The sequence below is a fragment of the Salmo trutta genome, chromosome 15 (genome assembly GCF_901001165.1).
Source record: "Salmo trutta chromosome 15, fSalTru1.1, whole genome shotgun sequence".
In the NCBI taxonomy this organism is placed as follows: Eukaryota; Metazoa; Chordata; class Actinopteri; order Salmoniformes; family Salmonidae; genus Salmo; species Salmo trutta.
The window spans coordinates 63,142,001-63,165,697 of record NC_042971.1 but is presented as its reverse complement, the minus strand read 5'-3'; the positions used below and the strand labels follow the sequence as shown (position 1 = coordinate 63,165,697).

At 46.5% G+C, this 23,697-nt stretch overlaps 1 protein-coding gene across 4 annotated transcripts in view; it reads right to left on the bottom strand.

The window, feature by feature from the left end:
• The window catches only part of palm2akap2 (PALM2 and AKAP2 fusion), a 166,338-nt gene that overhangs the window by 79,709 nt on the left and 62,932 nt on the right, over positions 1-23,697 (bottom strand). For 3 of the 4 annotated variants that reach the window (XM_029692451.1, XM_029692453.1, XM_029692455.1), the window contains exons 4-6: positions 8,699-8,813; positions 5,699-5,717; positions 3,170-3,307 (exon numbers count right to left, since the gene is read on the bottom strand). In XM_029692451.1, coding sequence (XP_029548311.1) covers positions 3,170-3,307; positions 5,699-5,717; positions 8,699-8,813 — 272 coding nt within the window. The remainder of the gene's footprint in view (positions 1-3,169; positions 3,308-5,698; positions 5,718-8,698; positions 8,814-23,697) is intronic. The other variant, XM_029692452.1, reaches the window with a different exon arrangement.

The following is a 23,697-nucleotide window of genomic DNA, read 5'->3' as shown; positions in this document are numbered from 1 at the left end:
ATAACCAGCCCAGTCCCAGGGAATATCCATCAACACTGGTGTTATAACCAGCCCAGTCCCAGGGAATATCCATCAACACACTGGTGTTATAACCAGCCCAGTACCAGGGTATCTCCATCAACACACTGGTGTTATAACCAGCCCAGTCCCAGGGTATCTCCATCAACACTGGTGTTATAACCAGCCCAGTACCAGGGTATCTCCATCAACACTGGTGTTATAACCAGCCCAGTCCCAGGGTATCTCCATCAACACTGGTGTTATAACCAGCCCAGTACCAGGGTATCTCCATCAACACTGGTGTTATAACCAGCCCAGTCCCAGGGTATCTCCATCAACACTGGTGTTATAACCAGCCCAGTACCAGGGTATCTCCATCAACACACTGGTGTTATAACCAGCCCAGTACCAGGGAATATCCATCAACACTGGTGTTATAACCAGCCCAGTACCAGGGTATCTCCATCAACACTGGTGTTATAACCAGCCCAGTCCCAGGGAATATCCATCAACACTGGTGTTATAACCAGTCCCAGTCCCAGGGAATATCCAGTTGTAACGTGTTATAACCAGTCCCAGGGTATCTTCAGTTTTAATGTGTTATAACCAGTCCCAGGGTATCTCCAGTTTTAAAGTGTTATAACCCTAGATCAACAGGTGTGGCAGTGTTCCTGTCGTTTGTCTCTGCCTCCATCTCTTGTTCCATCTTTCTGTCTGTTCGCTCGGTTCCTACTCTGAGCTGACATGAGCACATTGCTCTATGAAGTTGTTCCCCGTTGTTCTCTCAGCTAGGGAGTGTGTTGTTCTCTCAGCTAGGGAGTGTGTTGTTCTCTCAGCTAGGGAGTGTGTTGTTCTCTCAGCTAGGGAGTGTGTTGTTCTCTCTGCTAGGGAGTGTGTTGTTCTCTCAGCTAGGGAGTGTGTTGTTCTCTCTGCTAGGGAGTGTGTTGTTCTCTCAGCTAGGGAGTGTGTTGTTCTCTCAGTTAGGGAGTGTGTTGTTCTCTCTGCTAGGGAGTGTGTTGTTCTCTCTGCTAGGGAGTGTGTTGTTCTCTCAGTTAGGGAGTGTGTTGTTCTCTCTGCTAGGGAGTGTGTTGTTCTCTCTGCTAGGGAGTGTGTTGTTCTCTCAGTTAGGGACTGTGTTGTTCTCTCAGCTAGGGAGTGTGTTGTTCTCTCTGCTAGGGAGTGTGTTGTTCTCTCTGCTAGGGAGTGTGTTGTTCTCTCAGCTAGGGAGTGTGTTGTTCTCTCTGCTAGGGAGTGTGTTGTTCTCTCTGCTAGGGAGTGTGTTATTCTCTCTGTTAGGGAGTGTGTTGTTCTCTCTGCTAGGGAGTGTGTTCTTCTCTCTGCTAGGGAGTGTGTTGTTCTCTCAGTTATGGACTGTGTTGTTCTCTCTGCTAGGGAGTGTGTTGTTCTCTCTGCTAGGGAGTGTGTTGTTCTCTCAGCTAGGGAGTGTGTTGTTCTCTCTGCTAGGGAGTGTGTTGTTCTCTCTGCTAGGGAGTGTGTTGTTCTCTCTGTTAGGGAGTGTGTTGTTCTCTCTGCTAGGGAGTGTGTTGTTCTCTCTGTTAGGGAGTGTGTTGTTCTCTCTGCTAGGGAGTGTGTTCTTCTCTCTGCTAGGGAGTGTGTTGTTCTCTCAGTTATGGACTGGGATGTTCTCTCTGCTAGGGAGTGTGTTGTTCTCTCTGCTAGGGAGTGTGTTGTTCTCTCAGTTAGGGACTGTGTTGTTCTCTCAGCTAGGGAGTGTGTTGTTCTCTCTGCTAGGGAGTGTGTTGTTCTCTCAGCTAGGGAGTGTGTTGTTCTCTCTGCTAGGGAGTGTGTTGTTCTCTCTGCTAGGGAGTGTGTTGTTCTCTCTGTTAGGGAGTGTGTTGTTCTCTCTGCTATAGAGTGTGTTCTTCTCTCTGCTAGGGAGTGTGTTGTTCTCTCAGTTATGGACTGTGTTGTTCTCTCTGCTAGGGAGTGTGTTGTTCTCTCTGCTAGGGAGTGTGTTGTTCTCTCAGCTAGGGAGTGTGTTGTTCTCTCTGCTAGGGAGTGTGTTGTTCTCTCTGCTAGGGAGTGTGTTGTTCTCTCTGTTAGGGAGTGTGTTGTTCTCTCTGCTAGGGAGTGTGTTCTTCTCTCTGCTAGGGAGTGTGTTGTTCTCTCAGTTATGGACTGTGATGTTCTCTCTGCTAGGGAGTGTGTTATTCTCTCTGCGAGGGAGTGTGTTGTTCCTGTTGCGCTGCTGGCCCTTTAAGTCTGCACTGCATCGTGTGTGTGGTTGGTTGTATCGCAGCTTTAGCTGTCTCTGGATTGGGGCTCTATCACTCCGTCCCTGCACCTGGAATCGCCATTAGATACCACCCCTGGACCTGTCCTAGTTACCACCCCTGGACCTGTCCTAGTTACCACCCCTGGTCCTGTCCTAGTTACCACCCCTGGACCTGTCCTAGTTACCACCCCTGGACCTGTCCTAGTTACCACCCCTGGACCTGTCCTAGTTACCACCCCTGGTCCTGTCCTAGTTACCACCCCTGGACCTGTCCTAGTTACCACCCCTGGACCTGTCCTAGTTACCACCCCTGGACCTGTCCTAGTTACCACCCCTGGTCCTGTCCTAGTTACCACCCCTGGACCTGTCCTAGTTACCACCCCTGGACCTGTCCTAGTTACCACCCCTGGTCCTGTCCTAGTTACCACCCCTGGACCTGTCCTAGTTACCACCCCTGGTCCTGTCCTAGTTACCACCCCTGGACCTGTCCTAGTTACCACCCCTGGACCTGTCCTAGTTACCACCCCTGGTCCTGTCCTAGTTACCACCCCTGGACCTGTCCTAGTTACCACCCCTGGTCCTGTCCTAGTTACCACCCCTGGTCCTGTCCTAGTTACCACCCCTGGTCCTGTCCTAGTTACCACCCCTGGACCTGTCCTAGTTACCACCCCTGGACCTGTCCTAGTTACCACCCCTGGTCCTGTCCTAGTTACCACCCCTGGTCCTGTCCTAGTTACCACCCTTGGTCCTGTACTAGTTACCACCCCTGGTCCTGTCCTAGTTACCACCCTTGGTCCTGTCCTAGTTACCACCCCTGGTCCTGTCCTAGTTACCACCCTTGGTCCTGTACTAGTTACCACCCCTGGTCCTGTCCTCTCTTGGCTCCGGTCCAACAAGCCTCAACCCCCCCACCCCCCACTCCCCAGCACCTACCAGGTTTCCTTGGGTGCTCACCAGAGGCAGGTGCTGCTGAGGTTGGGGCCTGGTGAGTAGAGGTGGTGGTGGAGTCTCTGATGTCTGGCTGGTCGGGGAGCTGGTCTGGCTGCTGGGGACAGGCGTTACTCACAGCATCTGGTTGGGGCGGAGAGCAGGAGAGGAAGTCAGACTGGTGCCCTGTCCACCACTCTCCTGCTTTACCCCTGTCCCTGTCATCACCCTAACACCCACCCCCAACACACACACTCTGTGTTTCTCTCTCTCTCTGTCCCTCCACCCACTGTCTGTCACTCATCCTCTCTCTATGCCCCCCATCTCTTCCCTCCCACCCTCTCTCTCTTCCCTCCCTCCCTCCCTCCCTCTAACCTTTCTCTCCCCCGTCTCTCTCTCTCTCTCTCTCTCTCTCTCTAAACCCTCTCTCCCCGTCTCTTCCCTCCTCCGCTCTCTCTGTGTATCCCTCTCTCCCCCTCTCTCTCTGTAACTCTCTCTCTCTCTCTCTCTCCCTCCGTCTCCTCCCTCTCTCTCTCTCTCTCTCTCTCTCTAAACCCTCTCTCCCCGTCTCTTCCCTCTCTCGCTCTCTCTGTGTATCCCTCTCTCCCCCTCTCTCTCTGTAACTCTTTCTCTTCTTTCCCCCAGCCCAGTGCTACGTTCAGCAGAATGTGTAGAGAGGTGCATTAGAGGGGATCAGAGCGGCCCTGGGTTGGGGGGATTCCCTGTGAATAGGTGGATCAGGGGAAACAAAGTACAGGGCTACTGTCTTATGTTGGAGCAATCAATGGTACCGCTGAGGTAGGAGGGAAACGATCCAAGGGGCTAATGTGGCAGAGAGAGAGAGAGAGAGAGAGAGAGAGAGAGAGAGAGAGAGAGAGAGAGAGAGAGAGAGAGAGAGAGAGAGAGAGAGAGAGAGAGAGAGAGAGAGAGAGAGAGAGAGAGAGAGAGAGAGAGAGAATTACAGCAGAGAGATAGAAAGCAGAGATAGAGACAGAGAGTAGAGAGACAGAGAGATAGAAAGCAGAGAGAGAGAGACAGAGAGAATTACGCAGAGAGAGAGAGACAGAGAGAATTACGCAGAGAGAGAGAGAGAGACAGAGAGAGAGAATTACGCAGAGAGAGAGAGAATTACAGCAGAGAGATAGAAAGCAGAGATAGAGACAGAGAGTAGAAAGTAGAAAGTAGAGAGGGGAGGCAGTAGAGAGAGAGCAGAGGGAGAGAGAGAGAGAGAAGAGAGAGATAGGGAGAGAGTAGAGAGGGGAGACAGTAGAGAGAGAGAGAGCAGAGGGAGACAGGATGAGAGTAGAGAGGGAGAGAGCAGAGGGAGAGAGTAGAGAGGGAGAGAGCAGAGGGAGAGAGTAGAGAGGGAGAGAGCAGAGGGAGAGAGTAGAGAGGGAGAGAGCAGAGGGAGACAGGATGAGAGTAGAGAGGGAGAGAGCAGAGGAAGACGGAGAGAGTAGAGAGGGAGAATGCAGAGAGAGAGTGTCACGTCCTGACCAGTTTAGGTATTATTTGTATTGTAGTTCAGGACGTGGCAGAGGGTATTTGTTTTGGTTGGTTCAGGGTGGTTGGTTGTGTTTAGGGTGTGTGATTTGTTCGTTCTGGGTGTTGGGTATGTTCTAGGTTGTATTTTCTACGTTCTGTTTAGTTTTTCTATGTTTAGGTTTGGGTGTGGACTCTCAATTGGAGGCAGGTGTTTCTATTTTCCTCTGATTGAGACTCCTATATATAGGTATGTGTTTGGGGTTGTTAATTGTGGGTAGTTGTATTTCGCACTGCTGTTATTATTGTAGCCTGTGAAACTGTCGGTCTGTCGTTCTTTATTTTCTTGTTTTCCGTGTTCACGTTTATTTAATAAATTATAATGATGAGCACGCAACCCGCTGCGCCTTGGTCCTCTCTCCTACGACAGCCGTTACAGAGAGAGTAGAGAGGGAGAGAGCAGAGCAGAGGGAGATAGGTAGAGAGCAGAGGTAGGTAGAGAGCAGAGGTAGGTAGAGAGCAGAGGGAGATAGGTAGAGAGCAGAGGTAGGTAGAGTGCAGAGGTAGGTAGAGAGCAGAGGGAGATAGGTAGAGAGCAGAGGGAGATAGGTAGAGAGCAGAGGGAGATAGGTAGAGAGCAGAGGGAGATAGGTAGAGAGCAGAGGGAGATAGGTAGAGAGCAGAGGGAGATAGGTAGAGAGCAGAGGTAGGTAGAGAGGTAGAGAGCAGAGGTAGGTAGAGAGGTAGAGAGCAGAGGTAGGTAGAGAGCAGAGGTAGGTAGGGAGAGAGTGCAGAGGGAGATAGTATAGAGAGCAGAGGGAGATGAGTAGAGAGGGAGAGAGCAGTGTGTGTGTGTGTACAGAGGGAGCTTGCTTGTACAAAGAGGTCTTTCAGAGGCATGTCGAGCTGTTGATTGTGACCTTAATTGAATAACCATGATTTTAACATCCAGGACTACATTGGAAAATAGTGTTTATTTTTTCAACACAAATTAAAACCAATCAATTAATCAATCAATAATGATCAATAGTATGTAGATAATAGATCACTCACCATGTTCATTCTGAAGACTCTGGAAAGACAAGAAACAGACAGGACGAGAAGACATTAAAGATTGTGTAGAGTAATGAATGTTCTCTCTCTCTCTCTGTGTAGAGTAATGAATGTTCTCTCTCTCTCTCTGTGTAGAGTAATGAATGTTCTCTCTCTGTGTGTAGAGTAATGAATGTTCTCTCTCTGTGTGTAGAGTAATGAATGTTCTCTCTCTTTCTGTGTAGAGTAATGAATGTTCTCTCTCTCTCTGTGTAGAGTAATGAATGTTCTCTCTCTCTCTGTGTGTAGAGTAATGAATGTTCTCTCTCTCTCTGTGTAGAGTAATGAATGTTCTCTCTCTGTGTGTAGAGTAATGAATGTTCTCTCTCTGTGTGTAGAGTAATGAATGTTCTCTCTCTGTGTGTAGAGTAATGAATGTTCTCTCTCTGTGTGTAGAGTAATGAATGTTCTCTCTCTCTCTGTGTGTAGAGTAATGAATGTTCTCTCTCTCTCTGTGTAGAGTAATGAATGTTCTCTCTCTGTGTGTAGAGTAATGAATGTTCTCTCTCTGTGTGTAGAGTAATGAATGTTCTCTCTCTGTGTGTAGAGTAATGAATGTTCTCTCTCTGTGTGTAGAGTAATGAATGTTCTCTCTCTCTGTGCAGAGTAATGAATGTTCTCTCTCTCTGTGTAGAGTAATGAATGTTCTCTCTCTGTGTAGAGTAATGAATGCTCTCTTTCTCTGTGTAGAGTAATGAATGTTCTCTCTCTGTGTGTAGAGTAATGAATGTTCTCTCTCTCTCTGTGTGTAGAGTAATGAATGTTCTCTCTCTGTGTAGAGTAATGAATGTTCTCTCTCTCTGTGTAGAGTAATGAATGTTCTCTCTCTCTGTGTAGAGTAATGAATGTTCTCTCTCTCTCTGTGTAGAGTAATGAATGTTCTTTCTCTCTGTGTAGAGTAATGAATGTTCTCTCTCTGTGTAGAGTAATGAATGTTCTCTCTCTCTGTGTAGAGTAATGAATGTTCTCTCTCTCTGTGTAGAGTAATGAATGTTCTCTCTCTCTCTGTGTAGAGTAATGAATGTTCTCTCTCTCTGTGTAGAGTAATGAATGTTCTCTCTCTGTGTAGAGTAATGAATGTTCTCTCTCTCTGTGTAGAGTAATGAATGTTCTCTCTCTGTGTAGAGTAATGAATGCTCTCTTTCTCTGTGTAGAGTAATGCATGTTCTCTCTCTCTGTGTGTAGAGTAATGAATGTTCTCTCTCTCTCTGTGTGTAGAGTAATGAATGTTCTCTCTCTCTCTGTGTGTAGAGTAATGAATGTTCTCTCTCTGTGTGTAGAGTAATGAATGTTCTCTCTCTGTGTGTAGAGTAATAAATGTTCTCTCTCTGTGCAGAGTAATGAATGTTCTCTCTCTCTGTGTAGAGTAATGAATGTTCTCTCTCTGTGTAGAGTAATGAATGCTCTCTTTCTCTGTGTAGAGTAATGAATGCTCTCTCTCTCTGTGTAGAGTAATGAATGTTCTCTCTCTCTGTGTGTAGAGTAATGAATGTTCTCTCTCTCTCTGTGTGTAGAGTAATGAATGTTCTCTCTCTCTCTGTGTGTAGAGTAATGAATGTTCTCTCTCTGTGTAGAGTAATGAATGTTCTCTCTCTCTGTGTGTAGAGTAATGAATGTTCTCTCTCTCTGTGTGTAGAGTAATGAATGTTCTCTCTCTGTGTGTAGAGTAATGAATGTTCTCTCTCTCTCTGTGTAGAGTAATGAATGTTCTCTCTCTCTCTGTGTAGAGTAATGAATGTTCTCTCTCTCTGTGTGTAGAGTAATGAATGTTCTCTCTCTGTGTGTAGAGTAATGAATGTTCTCTCTCTGTGTGTAGAGTAATGAATGTTCTCTCTCTCTGTGCAGAGTAATGAATTTTCTCTCTCTCTGTGTAGAGTAATGAATGTTCTCTCTCTGTGTAGAGTAATGAATGCTCTCTTTCTCTGTGTAGAGTAATGAATGCTCTCTTTCTCTGTGTAGAGTAATGAATGTTCTCTCTCTCTCTGTGTAGAGTAATGAATGTTCTCTCTCTCTGTGTGTAGAGTAATGAATGTTCTCTCTCTCTCTGTGTGTAGAGTAATGAATGTTCTCTCTCTCTGTGCAGAGTAATGAATGTTCTCTCTCTCTGTGCAGAGTAATGAATGTTCTCTCTCTCTGTGTAGAGTAATGAATGTTCTCTCTCTCTGTGTAGAGTAATGAATGTTCTCTCTCTCTGTGGAGAGTAATGAATGTTCTCTCTCTGTGTAGAGTAATGAATGTTCTCTCTCTGTGTAGATGAATGTTCTCTCTCTGTGTAGATTAATGTTCTCTCTCTGTTCTCTCTGTGTAGATGAATGTTCTCTCTCTCTGTGTAGATGAATGTTCTCTCTCTGTGTAGATGAATGTTCTCTCTCTGTGTACATGAATGTCCTCTCTCTCTCTCTCTCTGTGTAGATGAATGTTCTCTCTCTCTCTGTGTAGATGAATGTTCTCTCTCTGTGTAGATGAATGTTCTCTCGCTCTGTGTAGATGAATGTTCTCTCTCTCTCTCTCTGTGTAGATGAATGTTCTCTCTCTCTCTCTGTGTAGATGAATGTTCTCTCTCTCGCTCTGTCTGTGTAGATGAATGTTCTCTCTCTCTGTGTAGATGAATGTTCTCTCTGTGTAGATGAATGTTCTCTCTCTCTCTGTCTGTGTAGATGAATGTTCTCTCTGTCTGTGTAGATGAATGTTCTCTCTCTCTCTCTCTGTGTAGATGAATGTTCTCTCTCTCTCTCTCTGTGTAGATGAATGTTTTCTCTCTCTCTGTGTGTAGATTAATGTTCTCTCTCTCTCTGTCTGTGTAGATGAATGTTCTCTCTCTCTCTCTCTGTGTAGATGAATGTTCTCTCTCTCTCTCTGTGTAGATGAATGTTCTCTCTCTCTCTGTCTGTGTAGATGAATGTTCTCTCTGTCTGTGTAGATTAATGTTCTCTTTCTCTGTGTCGATGAATGTTCTCTTACTTTCTGTAGGTCTTCTATGGACCTCTCAGTCTTTCTCAGTCTCTCTCTGAGGATCTGTTCTTTAGCTGAGATTTGACACTCCTCGCTCTCCAACAGACCAATCTCTGACTCCAACCTACAATGAAAGAACAAAAAAGAACACATGAAAAAGACATATTAATCGTCTTAAATGGATCAAATAAAGGCTTGGCGTTTTTGAGTGGTCAAACTCAACTCCGGACTTTGAAGCCAGTTCCACCATTTTGTCATTGTTCTCCTCTAATCAGGGACTGATTTAGACCTGGGACACCAGCTGTGTGACATGAATGATGAAGTGGGACAGAAAAGCAGCATGCTACGGACCTCGTAGGGTAACAGTTGAATGGCCCTGTCCTACACGTTAGGAAGAAAACAACACATTCTCTGTTCCTCCAAATCCAGTGTAGAACAATGGAACAGCAGCACAACCCTGTATGACGTGACGTTAGTATGAGCAGGCGAGGCCAGAGCAGGAGGCCTTTCTGGTAATGGCTCTGATTGGTGTAAAGCTGCCACTCCTTTCTGGTAATGGCTCTGATTGGTGTAAAGCTGCCACTCCTTTCTGGTAATGGCTCTGATTGGTGTAAAGCTGCCACTCCTTTCTGGTAATGGCTCTGATTGGTGTAAAGCTGCCACTCCTTTCTGGTAATGGCTCTGATTGGTGTAAAGCTGCCACTCCTTTCTGGTAATGGCTCTGATTGGTGTAAAGCTGCCACTCCTTTCTGGTAATGGCTCTGATTGGTGTAAAGCTGCCACTCCTTTCTGGTAATGGCTCTGATTGGTGTAAAGCTGCCACTCCTTTCTGGTAATGGCTCTGATTGGTGTAAAGCTGCCACTCCTTTCTGGTAATGGCTCTGATTGGTGTAAAGCTGCCACTCCTTTCTGGTAATGGCTCTGATTGGTGTAAAGCTGCCACTCCTTTCTGGTAATGGCTCTGATTGGTGTAAAGCTGCCACTCCTTTCTGGTAATGGCTCTGATTGGTGTAAAGCTGCCACTCCTTTCTGGTAAGGGCTCTGATTGGTGTAAAGCTGCCACTCCTTTCTGGTAATGGCTCTGATTGGTGTAAAGCTGCCACTCCTTTCTGGTAATGGCTCTGATTGGTGTAAAGCTGCCACTCCTTTCTGGTAATGGCTCTGATTGGTGTAAAGCTGCCACTCCTTTCTGGTAATGGCTCTGATTGGTGTAAAGCTGCCACTCCTTTCTGGTAATGGCTCTGATTGGTGTAAAGCTGCCACTCCTTTCTGGTAATGGATTTCATTAGAATTTGTTTAAAATTAGTTATTACTGTGTCAAAGACTCACCACAGACCCGCCATAGACCCGCCATAGACCCGCCATAGACCCACCATAGACCCACCATAGACCCACCATAGACCTGCCATAGACCCGCCATAGACCCGCCATAGACCCACCATAGACCCACCACAGACCCACCACAGACCCACCATAGACTCACCACAGACCCACCATAGACCCGCCATAGACCCGCCATAGACCCACCACAGACCCACCATAGACCCACCACAGACCCGCCATAGATCCACCATAGACCCACCATAGACCTGCCATAGACCCACCATAGACCCGCCATAGACCCGCCATAGACCCACCACAGACCCACCATAGACCCGCCATAGACCCACCAAACTCCAGCCAGTGGAGAGAGCTTTGTTCTCTTGTTGAAATGATGGCTGTTGCTTTCACATCTAATACCACAGTAATTGGGAACGTTTCTTAATTCCGTCCACGTGCCGTTTATTACACCACGTAGACTTTTTCTGTCTCGTGATTGGTTAGGCCTAGAATACATTTTAAATTAGCCAACCATTTTCTTACCCTCTGAGGGAAATGCGATGGTTATCGTGAACGTTCGCAAGACTCATGAGGTATAGAGGTTCTGCTCATGTCACGTCCTGACCATATACTTAGGTAATTTTGTATTATATTTGGTCAGGACGTGGCAGAGTTATGTTTGGTTATGGTATAGTGGGGTTGTGAGTGTTGGGTTAGGTTCTAGGTTAGGTTTTCTATGTGTAGGTGTATGTCTATGTTTGGTTAATTGGGGTTGGGACTCTCAGTTGAAGGCAGGTGTTGTCTATCTGCCTTTGATTGAGAGTCCCATATAGTGGGGTGTGTTTGTGTTTGGTATTTGTGGGTAATTGTATTTTGCACTGTGTTTCGTTTCTCTGGTGAAACTGTCACCTTTCGCCTTTGCGTGTTTATTTTGTTTTGTCGTTTCCATCTATAATAAATATGATGTGGGACAGTCAACCTGCTGCGTATTGGTCATCAAGTGATTTCGACATATCTTCCGATGAGGGAGAATACGAGGAACGTGACAGCTCATTATAATTCAACGGTTTCCTTTGCTCATATTTCCCAGGTTTTATGTCGGAGCTCCGCGTGTCTGATTCCCATGTCATTTATACACGGCGTTATCATTAATAATCATGAAGTATGAATAAGACCGACCAATGTAACAATAGATGTGGAAATTTCCATTTTACATTGTAGAGAACCAGTTTATTGGTTGTAATTGCCAATTAGGTAATTGTATGGTCCTAGGGGGCCAAGTGGGTATATTATGACCTGTCTGATCTCCTGTTAAACAGGACGAGGCTGTACAGTCTTAACCTCTACCTGTCTGATCTCCCGTTAGACAGGACGAGGCTGTACAGTCTTAATCTCTACCTGTCTGATCTCCTGTTAGACAGGGGGAGGCTATACAGTCTTAACCTCTACCTGTCTGATCTCCCGTTAGACAGGACGAGACTGTACAGTCTTAACCTTTACCTGTCTGATCTCCCGTTAGACAGGGGGAGGCTGTACAGTCTTAACCTCTACCTGTCTGATCTCCCGTTAGACAGGGGGAGGCTGTACATTCTTAACCTCTACCTGTCTGATCTCCCGTTAGACAGGGGGAGGCGTACCTGTCTTAACCTCTACCTGTCTGATCTCCCGTTAGAGGCTGAACAGGCTTAACCTCTACCTGTCTGATCTCCTGTTAGACAGGACGAGGCTGTACATTCTTAAACTCTATCTGTGTCTGTTCAGATAGGACAGGTTCAGACTGATACAGAGGCTAATTTCTTATTTCTGTGCTACCACACGGCAAGCGGTACCGGAGCGCCAAGTCTAGGTCCAAGAGGCTTCTAAACAGCTTCTTCCTGTCACATCCTGACCAGTATAAGGGGTTATTGGTTATTGTAGTTTGGTCAGGACGTGGCAGGGGGTATTTGTTTTATATGGTTCAGGTTGTATGTGTATGTAGAGGGGTTTTGCTTTATGTATTCCGGGGTTTTTTGTATTGTTCTATGTTAGTATAGTTCTATGTTCTGTCTAGTCTATTGTAGTTCTATGTTTAGTTTATTGGGGTTGGACCTTCAATTGGAAGCAGCTGGTAATCGTTGCTTCTGATTGAAGGTCCTATAATTAGGAGTTTGTTTTCATGGGGGTTTTGTGGGAGGTTGTTCTTGTATGTTGCCTTCAAGACTGTTTTTCGTCGTTCATTGTTTTCTTGTTTTGTTGGTTATAAGTGTTCACATTAAAAGTTTAATTATGAGCACTCAACCCACTGCACCTTGGTCCATTCCTCACGATGAACGTTACACTTTCCCCAAGCCACATCAGTCCAAGTCACTAGGTACAGTGGCTTCGGAAAGTATTCAGACCCCTTAACCTTTTCCACATTTGTTACATTAAAGCCTTATTTTAAAATGGATTCAATAAACAAAAAATCCTGAACAATCTATACACAATACCCCATAACAACAAAGTGAAAACAGTTTTTTTAAATGTTAAAATTTATTACAAATAAAAAACTGAAAAAAACGTATTTACATTAGTATTCAGACCCTTTGCTATGAGACTGTAAATTGAGCTCAAGTGCATCCTGTTTCCATTGAACATCCTTGAGATGTTTCTACAACTTGATTGGAGTCCACCTGTGGTAAATTCAATTGATTGGACATGATTTGGAAAGGCACACACCTGTCTATATAAGGTCCCACAGTTGACAGTTCCTGTCAGAGCAAAAACCAAGCCATGAGGTCAAAGGAGTTGTCTGTAGAGCACCGAGACAGGATTGTGTCAAGGCACAGATCTGGGGAAGGCTACCATCACATTTCTGTAGCATTGAATTTCACCAAGAACACAGTGGCCTCCATCACTCTAAAATGGAAGAAGTTTGGAACCACCAAGACTCTTCCCAGAGCTGGCTGCCCGGCCAAACTGAGCAATTGGGGGAGAAGGGCCTTGGTCAGGGAGGTGACCAAGAACCCGATGGTCACTCTGACAGAGCTCTAGAGTTGCTCTGTGGAGATGGGAGAAATTTCCAGAAGGACAACCATCTCTGCAGCATTCCACCAATCAGGTCTTTATGGTAGAGTGACCAGACGGAATCCCCTCCTCAGTAAAAGGCACGTGACAGCCCGCTTGGAGTTTGCCAAAAGGCACCTAAAGGACTCTCAGACCATGACGAACAAGATTCTCTGGTCTGATGAAACCAAGATTGAACTCTTTGGCCTGAATGCCAAGGGTCATGTCTGGAGGAAACCTGGCACCATCCCTACGGTGAAGCATGGTGGTGGCAGCATCATGCTGTGGGGAGGTTTTTCAGCGGCAGGGACTGTGGGACTAGTCAGGATCGAGGGAAAGATGAATTGAGAAAAGTACAGAGAGATCCTTGATGAAAACCTGCTCCAGAGCGCTCAGGACCTCAGACTGGGGCGAAGGTTCACCTTCCAACAGGACAACGACCCTAAGCACACAGCCAAGACAATGCAGGCGTGGCTTCGGGACAAGTCTCTGAATGTCCTTGAGTGGCCCAGCCAGAGCCCGGACTTGAACCCGATCAAACATCTCTGGAGAGACCTGAACATAGCTGTGCAGCGATGCTCCACATCCAACCTGGCAGAGCTTGAGAGGATCTGCAGAGAAGAAATGGGAGAAACTCCCCTAATACAGGTGTGCCAAGCTTGTAGCGTCATACCCAAGAAGACTCGATGCTGTAATCGCTGCCAAAGGTGCTTCAACAAAGTACTGAGTAAAGGGTCGGAATACTTATGTAAATGTGATATTTCATTTTTTACATTTTTAATACATTCATGAGAATTCTCAATTTTTTTCTTTCAGCCTTCGAATGAATACAATGTCGCCCGGTTGGAATATTATCGCTATTTTATGAGAAAAATAGCATAAAAATTGATTTTAAACATTGTTTGACATGCTTCGAAGTACGGTAATGGAATATTTTGCATTTTTTTGTCACGAAATGCGCGTCGCTCTTCGGATACTGACCTGAACGCACGAACAAAACTGAGGTATTTGAATATAGCTATGGATTATTTGGAACCAAAACAACATTTGTTGTTGAAGTAGAAGTCCTGGGAGTGCATTCTGACCAAGAACAGCAAAGTAATCAAATTTTTCTTATAGTAAATCTGAGTTTGGTGAGGGCCAAACTTGGTGGGTGTCAAATTAGCTAGCCGTGATGGCCGGGCTATGTACTCAGAATATTGCAAAATGTGCTTTTGCCGAAAAGCTATTTTAAAATCTGACACCGCAATTGCATAAAGGAGTTCTGTATCTATAATTCTTAAAATAATTGTTATGTATTTTGTGAACGTTTATCGTGAGTAATTTAGTAAATTCACCGGAGGTTTGCGGTGGGTATGCTAGTTCTGAACATCACATGCTAATGTAAAAAGCTGTTTTTTGATATAAATATGAACTTGATTGAACAAAACATGCATGTATTGTATAACATAATGTCCTAGGAGTGTCATCTGATGAAGATCATCAAAGGTTAGTGCTGCATTTAGCTGTGGTTTTGGTTTTTGTGACATATTTGCTTGCTTTGAAAATGGCTGGGTGATTATTTTTGGCAGGGTACTCTCCTGACATAATCTAATGTTTTGCTTTCACTGTAAAGCCTTTTTGAAATCGGACAATGTGGTGAGATTAACGAGAGTCTTGTCTTTAAAATGGTGTAAAATAGTCATATGTTTGAGAAATTGAAGTTATAGCAATTTTGAGGTATTTCTATTTCGCGCCACGCGATTCCACTGGCTGCAAACGTCCCACCTTGCCTATGGAGGTTAAAATTCACTGTATCACAATTCCAGTGGGTCAGAAGTTTACATACAATAAGTTGACTGTGTCTTTAAACAGCTTGGAAAATTCCAGAAAATGATGTCATGGCTTTAGTAGCTTCTGATAGGCTAATTGACATCATTAGAGTCAATTGGAGGTTTACCTGTGGATGTATTTCAAGGCCTACCTTCAAACTTAGTGCCTCTTTGATTGATATCATGGGAAAATCAAAAGAACTCAGTCAAGACCTCAGAAAAAAATGTAGAGCTCCACAAGTCTGGTTCATCCTTGGGAGCAATTTCCAAATGCCTGAAGGTACCACGTTCATCTGTACAAACAATAGTACGCAAGTACAAACACCATGGGACCACACAGCTGTCATACTGCTCAGGAAGGAGACACGTTCTGTCTCCAATAGATGAACGTACTTTGGTGCGAAAAGTGCAAAACAATCCCAGAACAACAGCAAAGGACCTTGTGAAGATGCTGGAGGAAACAGGTACAAAAGTATCTATATCCACAGTAAAACGAGTCCTATATTGACATGACCTGAAAGGCCGCTCAGCACGGAAGAAGCCACTGCTCCAAAACCACCATAAAAAAGCCAGACTACAGTTTGCAACTGCACTTGGGAACAAAGATAGTACTTTTTGTAGAAATGTCCTCTGGTCTGATGAAACAAAAATAGAACTGTTTGGCCATAATGACCATCGTTATGTTTGGAGGAAAAAGGGGGAGGCTTGCAAGCCAAAGAACACCATCCCAACCATGAAGCACGGGGGTGGCAGCATCATGTTGTGGGGTGCTTTGCTGCAGGAGGGACTGGTGCACTTCACAAAATAGATGGCATCATGAGGCAGGAAAATTATGTGGATATATTGAAGCAACATCTCAAAACATCTGTCAGGAAATTAAATCTTGTTCGCAAATGGGTCTTCCAAATGGACAATGACCCCAAGCATACTTCCAAAGTTGTGGCAAAATGACTTAAGGACAACAAAGTCAAAGAATTGGAGTGGCCATCACAAAGCCCTGACCTCAATCCAATAGAAAAGTTGTGGGCAGAACTGAAAAAAGCGTGTGTGAGCAAGGAGGCCTACAAACCTGACTTAGTTACACCAGCTCTGTCAGGAGGAATGGGCCAAAATACACCCAACTTATTGTGGGAAGCTTGTGGAAGGCCACCCAAAACGTTTGACCCAAGTTAAACAATTTAAAGGCAATGCTACGAAATACTAATGGAGTGTATGTAAACTTCTGACACATTGGGAATGTGATGAAAGAAATAAAAGCTGAATTAAATAATTCTCTCTACTGTTCTTCTGACATTTCACATTCTTAAAATAAAGTGGTGATCCTAACTGACCTAAAACATGGAATTTTTACTCGGATTAAATGTCAGGAATTGTGAAAAAGAAAGTTTAAATGTATTTGGCTAAGGTGTATGTAAACTTCCGACTTCAACTGTACACACACACACACACACACACACACACACACACACACACACACACACGCACGCACATGCACACGCACACAAACACACAAACATTCCATATCTCCCAGAGGACCTGGGTTTGGGTTATTATTTTTGCTGGCTAGCCAATCAGGAAACCGCGTTCAGAGGAACCCCCTCTGCCTCCTCCCTGGTCATTTCCTGCCATTGTTTAGTGCAAGAGGCTTCTAGAACGCCTCAAAAGTTCCACGGTCAGTAATAACAAGGAGGCTTCCCAAGATACCATCACTTAGTCCCCCCTATTCCCTATATAGTGCACTACTTTAGACCAGAACCCTATAGAACCCTATTCCCTATATAGTGCACTACTTTAGACCAGAGCCCTATGGAACCCTATTCCCTATATAGTGCACTACTTTAGACCAGAGCCCTATTCCCCATATAGTGCACTACTTTAGACCAGAGCCCTATGGGACCCTATTCCCTATATAGTGCACTACTTTAGACCAGAGCCCTATTCCCTATATAGTGCACTACTTTAGACCAGGGGCTCACAGAGTTCAACTGTGATGGTCAACACCAACACCTAAACCCATGGTCAATAGCAACCTCTACTCCCATGGTCAATACCAACCTCTACTCCCATGGTCAATACCAACTTCTACTCCCATGGTCAACACCAACATTTGCTCCCATGGTCAATACCAACAACTGCTCCCATGGTCAACACCAACATTTGCTCCCATGGTCAACACCAACATTTGCTCCCATGGTCAATACCAACATCTGCTCCCATGGTCAATACCAACATCTGCTCCCATGGTCAATACCAACATCTACTCCCATGGTCAATACCAACATCTACTCCCATGGTCAATTGCAACCCGTACTCCCATGGTCAATACCAACAGCTTCTCCCATGGTCAATACCAACATCTACTCCCATGGTCAATACCAACATCTACTCCCATGGTCAATACCAACATCTACTCCCATGGTCAATACCAACCACTACATTTTTACATTTACATTGTAGTCATTTAGCAGACGCTCTTATCCAGAGCGACTTACAGTAGTGAATGCATACATTTTTTTTTTTTTTTTTTCGTACTGGTCCCCCATGGAATCGAACCCACAACCCTGGCGTTGCAAACACCATGCTCTACCAACTGAGCCACACGGGACCGTACTCCCATGGTCAATAGCAACCTGTACTCCCATGGTCAATACCAACATCTACTCCCATGGTCAATACCAACATCTACTCCCATGGTCAATAGCAACCTGTACTCCCATGGTCAATACCAACCACTACTCCCATGGTCAATACCAACATCTACTCCCATGGTCAATACCAACACCTACTCCCATGGTCAATACCAACATCTACTCCCATGGTCAATACCAACCACTACTCCCATGGTCAATACCAACATCTACTCCCATGGTCAATACCAACATCTACTCCCATGGTCAATACCAACCACTACTCCCATGGTCAATACCAACCACTACTCCCATGGTCAATACCAACACCTACTCCCATGGTCAATACCAACCACTACTCCCATGGTCAATAGCAACCTGTACTCCCATGGTCAATACCAACAGCTACTCCCATGGTCAATACCAACACCTACTCCCATGGTCAATACCAACATCTACTCCCATGGTCAATACCAACACCTACTCCCATGGTCAATACCAACATCTACTCCCATGGTCAATAGCAACCTGTACTCCCATGGTCAATACCAACATCTACTCCCATGGTCAATACCAACACCTACTCCCATGGTCAATAGCAACCTGTACTCCCATGGTCAATACAAACCACTACTCCCATGGTCAATACCAACCACTACTCCCATGGTCAATACCAACATCTACTCCCATGGTCAATACCAACACCTACTCCCATGGTCAATACCAACAGCTACTCCCATGGTCAATACCAACCACTACTCCCATGGTCAATACCAACATCTACTCCCATGGTCAATACCAACATCTACTCCCATGGTCAAAGACAACTCACAAACAATAACAACACGCCAACGACCACCATGTTGAAAACACAAACATCCTCTCTGTGGTCAGATGTCAAAGTTCTGTCTTCCCTCCCTCCCTCCCTCCCTCCCTCCCTCCCTCCCTCCCTCCCTCCCTCCCTCCCTCCCTCCCTCCCTCCCTCCCTCCCTCCCTCCCTCTCCCCTTTTTTCTCACTCTCACTTCATTCTGCTCCCTCCTCTCTCTAACTCTCACTCTCCCTCCTCTCTCCCTTCACTCTCCCTCCTCTCTCCCACTCTCCCCCCACTCTCCCTTCACTCTCCCTCCTCTCTCCCACTCTCATTCCTCTCTCCAACTCTCCCTCCACTCTCCCACTCTCCCACTCTCCCTCCACTCTCCCTCCACTCTCCTCCCACTCTCCCACTCTCCCCCCACTCTCCCCCAACTCTCCACTCTCCTCCACTCTCCTCCCACTCTCCCTCCACTCTCCCTCCACTGTCCCACTCTCCCTCCAATCTCCCCCCACTCTCCCTCCACTCTCCTCCCACTCTCCCACTCTCCCCCCACTCTCCCCCAACTCTCCTCCCACTCTCCTCCCACTCTCCCTCCACTCTCCTCCCACTCTCCCACTCTCCCTCCACTCTCCCTCCACTCTCCCTCCACTGTCCCACTCTCCCTCCAATCTCCTCCCACTCTCCCTCCACGCTCCTCCCACTCTCCCACTCTCCCACTCTCCCCCCACTCTCCCCCCACTCTCCCTCCACTCTCCCTCCACTCTCCCCCCACTCTCCCTCCACTCTCCCTCCACTCTCCCACTCTCCCTCCAATCTCCTCCCACTCTCCTCCCACTCTCCCCCACTCCCCCTCTCTCCCCCCACTCTCCCCCCCCACTCTCCTCCCACTCTCCTCCCACTCTCCCACTCGCCCCCCACTCTCCACCCACTCTCCCTCCACTCTCCCACTCTCCCACTCTCCCTCCACTCTCCCACTCTCCTTCCTCTCTCCCACTCTCCCCCATTCTCCTCCCACTCGCCCCCCACTCTCCTCCCACTCTCCCCCCACTCTCCCACTCTCCCTCCACTCTCCCACTCTCCCCCCACTCTCCACCCACTCTCCCCCCACTCTCCTCGCCGCACTGACATCATCCATGACTGCTTCCCAAATGGCACCATATTACTTACATATTACCCCTTTGACCAGGGGTAAAAAACACTGCAACATGTAGGGAACAGGGTGCCATTTGACCAGGGGTAAAAAACACTGCAACATGGAGGGAATATGGTGCCATTTGACCAGGGGTAAAAAGCACCACAACATGGAGGGAATATGGTGCCATTTGACCAGGGGTAAAAAGTACTGCAACATGTAGGGAATATGGTGCCAGAGACAGCAACAGAAGAGACAGCAACAGAAGAGACAGCAACAGAAGAGACAGAAACAGAAGAGACAGCAACAGAAGAGACAGCAACAGAAGAGACAGCAACAGAAGAGACAGCAACAGAAGAGACAGCAACAGAAGAGACAGAAACAGAAGAGACAGAAACAGAGACAGCAACAGAGACAGAAACAGAAGAGACAGAAACAGAAGAGACAGAAACAGAAGAGACAGAAACAGAAGAGACAGAAGAGACAGAAACAGAAGAGACAGAAGAGACAGAAACAGAAGAGTCAGAAGAGACAGAAACAGAAGAGACAGAAACAGAGACAGCAACAGAAGAGACAGAAACAGAAGAGACAGAAACAGAGACAGCAACAGAAGAGACAGAAACAGAAGAGACAGAAACAGAGACAGAAACAGAGAAAAACAGAGACAGAGACAGATACAGAGAAATAGACAGAGACAGAGAATTCATGGCGCCATCTCAGAGTCATGTAAAGTCACTGTATAGCACTGAGCCTATCCCACATTCACCCAGGCATCTCAGACTAACACGAGATACTCTGCCTCTGCTTCCCTCTAGTGGTGCAACTGAACACTACAACTTTCATAACGTCATCGAAACAAATTATAATTGTCACATACTTGGTAAACAACATGTGTAGACTAACAGTAAAATGCGTACTTATGGGCCTTTCCCAACAATGCAGAATACAATATATAAAAAATTCTAACACTAGGATGAAAAAAATCCAATGTGCAGGGATCATATCACCTCCACCTTACCTGTCACCCTAGACACACTTCAGTTTGCATACCGCCCCAATAGGTCCACAGACGATGCAATCGCCATCACAATGCACACTGCCCTAACCCATCTGGACAAGAGGAATACCTATGTAAGAATGCTGTTCATTGACTACAGCTCAGTATTCAACACCATAGTTCCCTCCAAGCTCATCATTAAGCTTCAGGGCCCTGGGTCTGAACCCCGCCCTGTGCAACTGGGTCCTGGACTTCCTGATGTGCTGTCCCCAGGTGGTGAAGGTAGGAAACATCATTTCCACTTCGCTGATCCTCAACACGGGGGCCCCACAAGGGTGCGTGCTCAGCCCCCTCCTGTACTCCCTGTTCACCCATGACTGTGTGGCCATGCACGCCTCCAACTCAATCATCAAGTTTTCAGACGACACAACAGTAGTAGGCTTGATCACCAACAACGACGAGACATCCTACAGGGAGGAGGTGAGGGCTCTCGGAGTGTATTTTAGTCAATGCCACTCAGATATCGCTCATTCTAATATTTATATATTTCCTAATTCCACTATTTTACTTTTAGATTTGTGTTTATTGCAATTTACAGGAAACAACCTCTCAATCAACGTCAACAAAACAAAGGAGCTGATCGTGGACTTCAGGAAACAGAAGAGGGTGCACCCGCCTATCCACATCGACGGGACCACAGTGGAGAAGGTGGAAAGCTTCAAGTTCCTTGGTGTACACATCACGGAAGATCTGAAATGGTCCACCCGCACAGACAGTGTGGTGAAGAAGGGGCAATAGCGCTTGGCCCCTAAAACCCTCACAAACTTTTACAGATGCACAACTGAGAGCATCCTGTCAGGCTGTATCAACACCTGGAATGGCAACTGCACTGCCCGCAACCACAGGGCACTCCAGAGGGTGGTGCGGTCTGCACAACGCATCCCCGGGGGCACACCGCCTTCCCTCCAAGACACCTACACCACCCGATGTCACAGGAAGGCAAAAAATATCATCAAGGACAACAATCACCTGAGCCACTGCCTGTTCACCCCGCTATCGTCCAGAAAGCGAGGTCAGTATAGGTGCATCAAATCTGGGACCAAGAGACTGAAAAACAGCTTCTATCTCAAGGCCATCAGACTGTTAATCAGCCATCACTAACACAGAGAGGCTGCTGCCTACATACAGACTTGAAATCATTGGCCACTTTAATAAATGGATCACTACTCACTTTAAGAGGTTTATATAATGCCACTTTAATAATGTTTACATGTCTTGCATTACTCATCTCATATGTATATACTGTATTCTGTACTATCTATTGTATCTCAGCCTATGCCACTCTGACATTGCTCATCCATATATTCTTATTCCATCCATTTACTTAGATGTGTGTGTATTGGGTGTTTGTTGTGAAATTGTTAGATACTACTTGTTAGATATTACTGCACTGTCGGAACTAGAAACACAGGCATTTCAATACACCCACAATAACATCTGCTAAACACGTGTATGTGATTAATAACATCTGCTAACGTGTATGTGATTAATAACATCTGCTAAACACGTGTATGTGACCAATACAATTTGATTTGATTTGGGTACGAGGTAATTGAGGTAGATAAATACCTATTGGTAGAGGTGAAGTGACTAGGCAACAAGATAGATAGTAGACAGTAGCAGCAGCGTATGTGATGAGTGTGGAAGTGTGTGTGTGTGTGTGTGTGTGTGTGTTGGAGTGCCAGTGTAAGTATGTGTGAGTGTGTGGGTAGAGTCCAGTGTGTTGGGTAGAGTTCAGTGTGTTGTGTAGAGTCCAGTGTGTTGGGTAGAGTCCAGTGTGTGGGTAGAGTCCAGTGTGTTGGGTAGAGTCCAGTGTGTTGGGTAGAGTCCAGTGTGTTGGGTAGAGTCCAGTGTGTTGGATAGAGTCCAGTGTGTTGGGTAGAGTCCAGTGTGTGGGGTAGAGTCCAGTGTGTGGGGTAGAATCCAGTGTGTGGGGTAGAGTCCAGTGTGTTGGGTAGAGTCCAGTGTGTGGGTAGAGTCCAGTGAGTGGGGTAGAGTCCAGTGAGTGGGGTAGAGTCCAGTGTGTTGGGTAGAGTCCAGTGTGTGGGGTAGAGTCCAGTGTGTGGGGTAGAGTCCAGTGTGTTGGGTAGAGTCCAGTGTGTTGGGTAGAGTCCAGTGTGTTGGGTAGAGTCCAGTGTGTGGGTAGAGTCCAGTGTGTGGGTAGAGTCCAGTGTGTTGGGTAGAGTCCAGTGTGTGGGTAGAGTCCAGTGTGTGGGTAGAGTCCAGTGTGTGGGTAGAGTCCAGTGTGTGGGTAGAGTCCAGTGTGTTGGGTGTAGTCCAGTGTGTTGGGTAGAGTCCAGTGTGTTGGGTAGAGTCCAGTGTGTTGGGTAGAGTCCAGTGTGTTGGGTAGAGTCCAGTGTGTGGGTAGAGTCCAGTGGTGGGGTAGAGTCCAGTGTGTGTGTAGAGTCCAGTGTGTGGGTAGAGTCCAGTGTGTGGGTAGAGTCCAGTGTGTGGGTAGAGTCCAGTGTGTTGGGTAGAGTCCAGTGTGTTGGGTGTAGTCCAGTGTGTTGGGTGTAGTCCAGTGTGTTGGTAGAGTCCAGTGTGTTGGGTAGAGTCCAGTGTGTCTGTAGAGTCCAGTGTGTGGGTAGAGTCCAGTGTGTGGGTAGAGTCCAGTGTGTTGGGTAGAGTCCAGTGTGTTGGGTAGAGTCCAGTGTGCTGGGTAGAGTCCAGTGTGTAGGTAGAGTCCAGTGTGTTGGGTAGAGTCCAGTGTGTTGGGTAGAGTCCAGTGAGTCGGTAGAGTCCAGTGTGTTGGGTAGAGTCCAGTGTGTTGGGTAGAGTCCAGTGTGTGGGTAGAGTCCAGTGAGTCGGTAGAGTCCAGTGTGTTGGGTAGAGTCCAGTGTGTTGGGTAGAGTCCAGTGTGTGGGTAGAGTCCAGTGAGTCGGTAGAGTCCAGTGTGTTGGGTAGAGTCCAGTGTGTGGGTAGAGTCCAGTGAGTCGGTAGAGTCCAGTGTGTTGGGTAGAGTTCAGTGTGTGGGTAGAGTCCAGTGAGTCGGTAGAGTCCAGTGTGTTGGGTAGAGTCCAGTGTGTTGGGTAGAGTCCAGTGTGTTGGGTAGAGTCCAGTGAGTCGGTAGAGTCCAGTGTGTTGGGTAGAGTCAAAAAGAGTTAGTACAAAACAGGTCAATGTAGATACTTATTAAACAGTTAACCAAATAGCTACTTGGACTAACTATGTATTAGCAGAGGGTCAACACCGCCTGGTATAATCTATGGCTTGGGAGGCTGG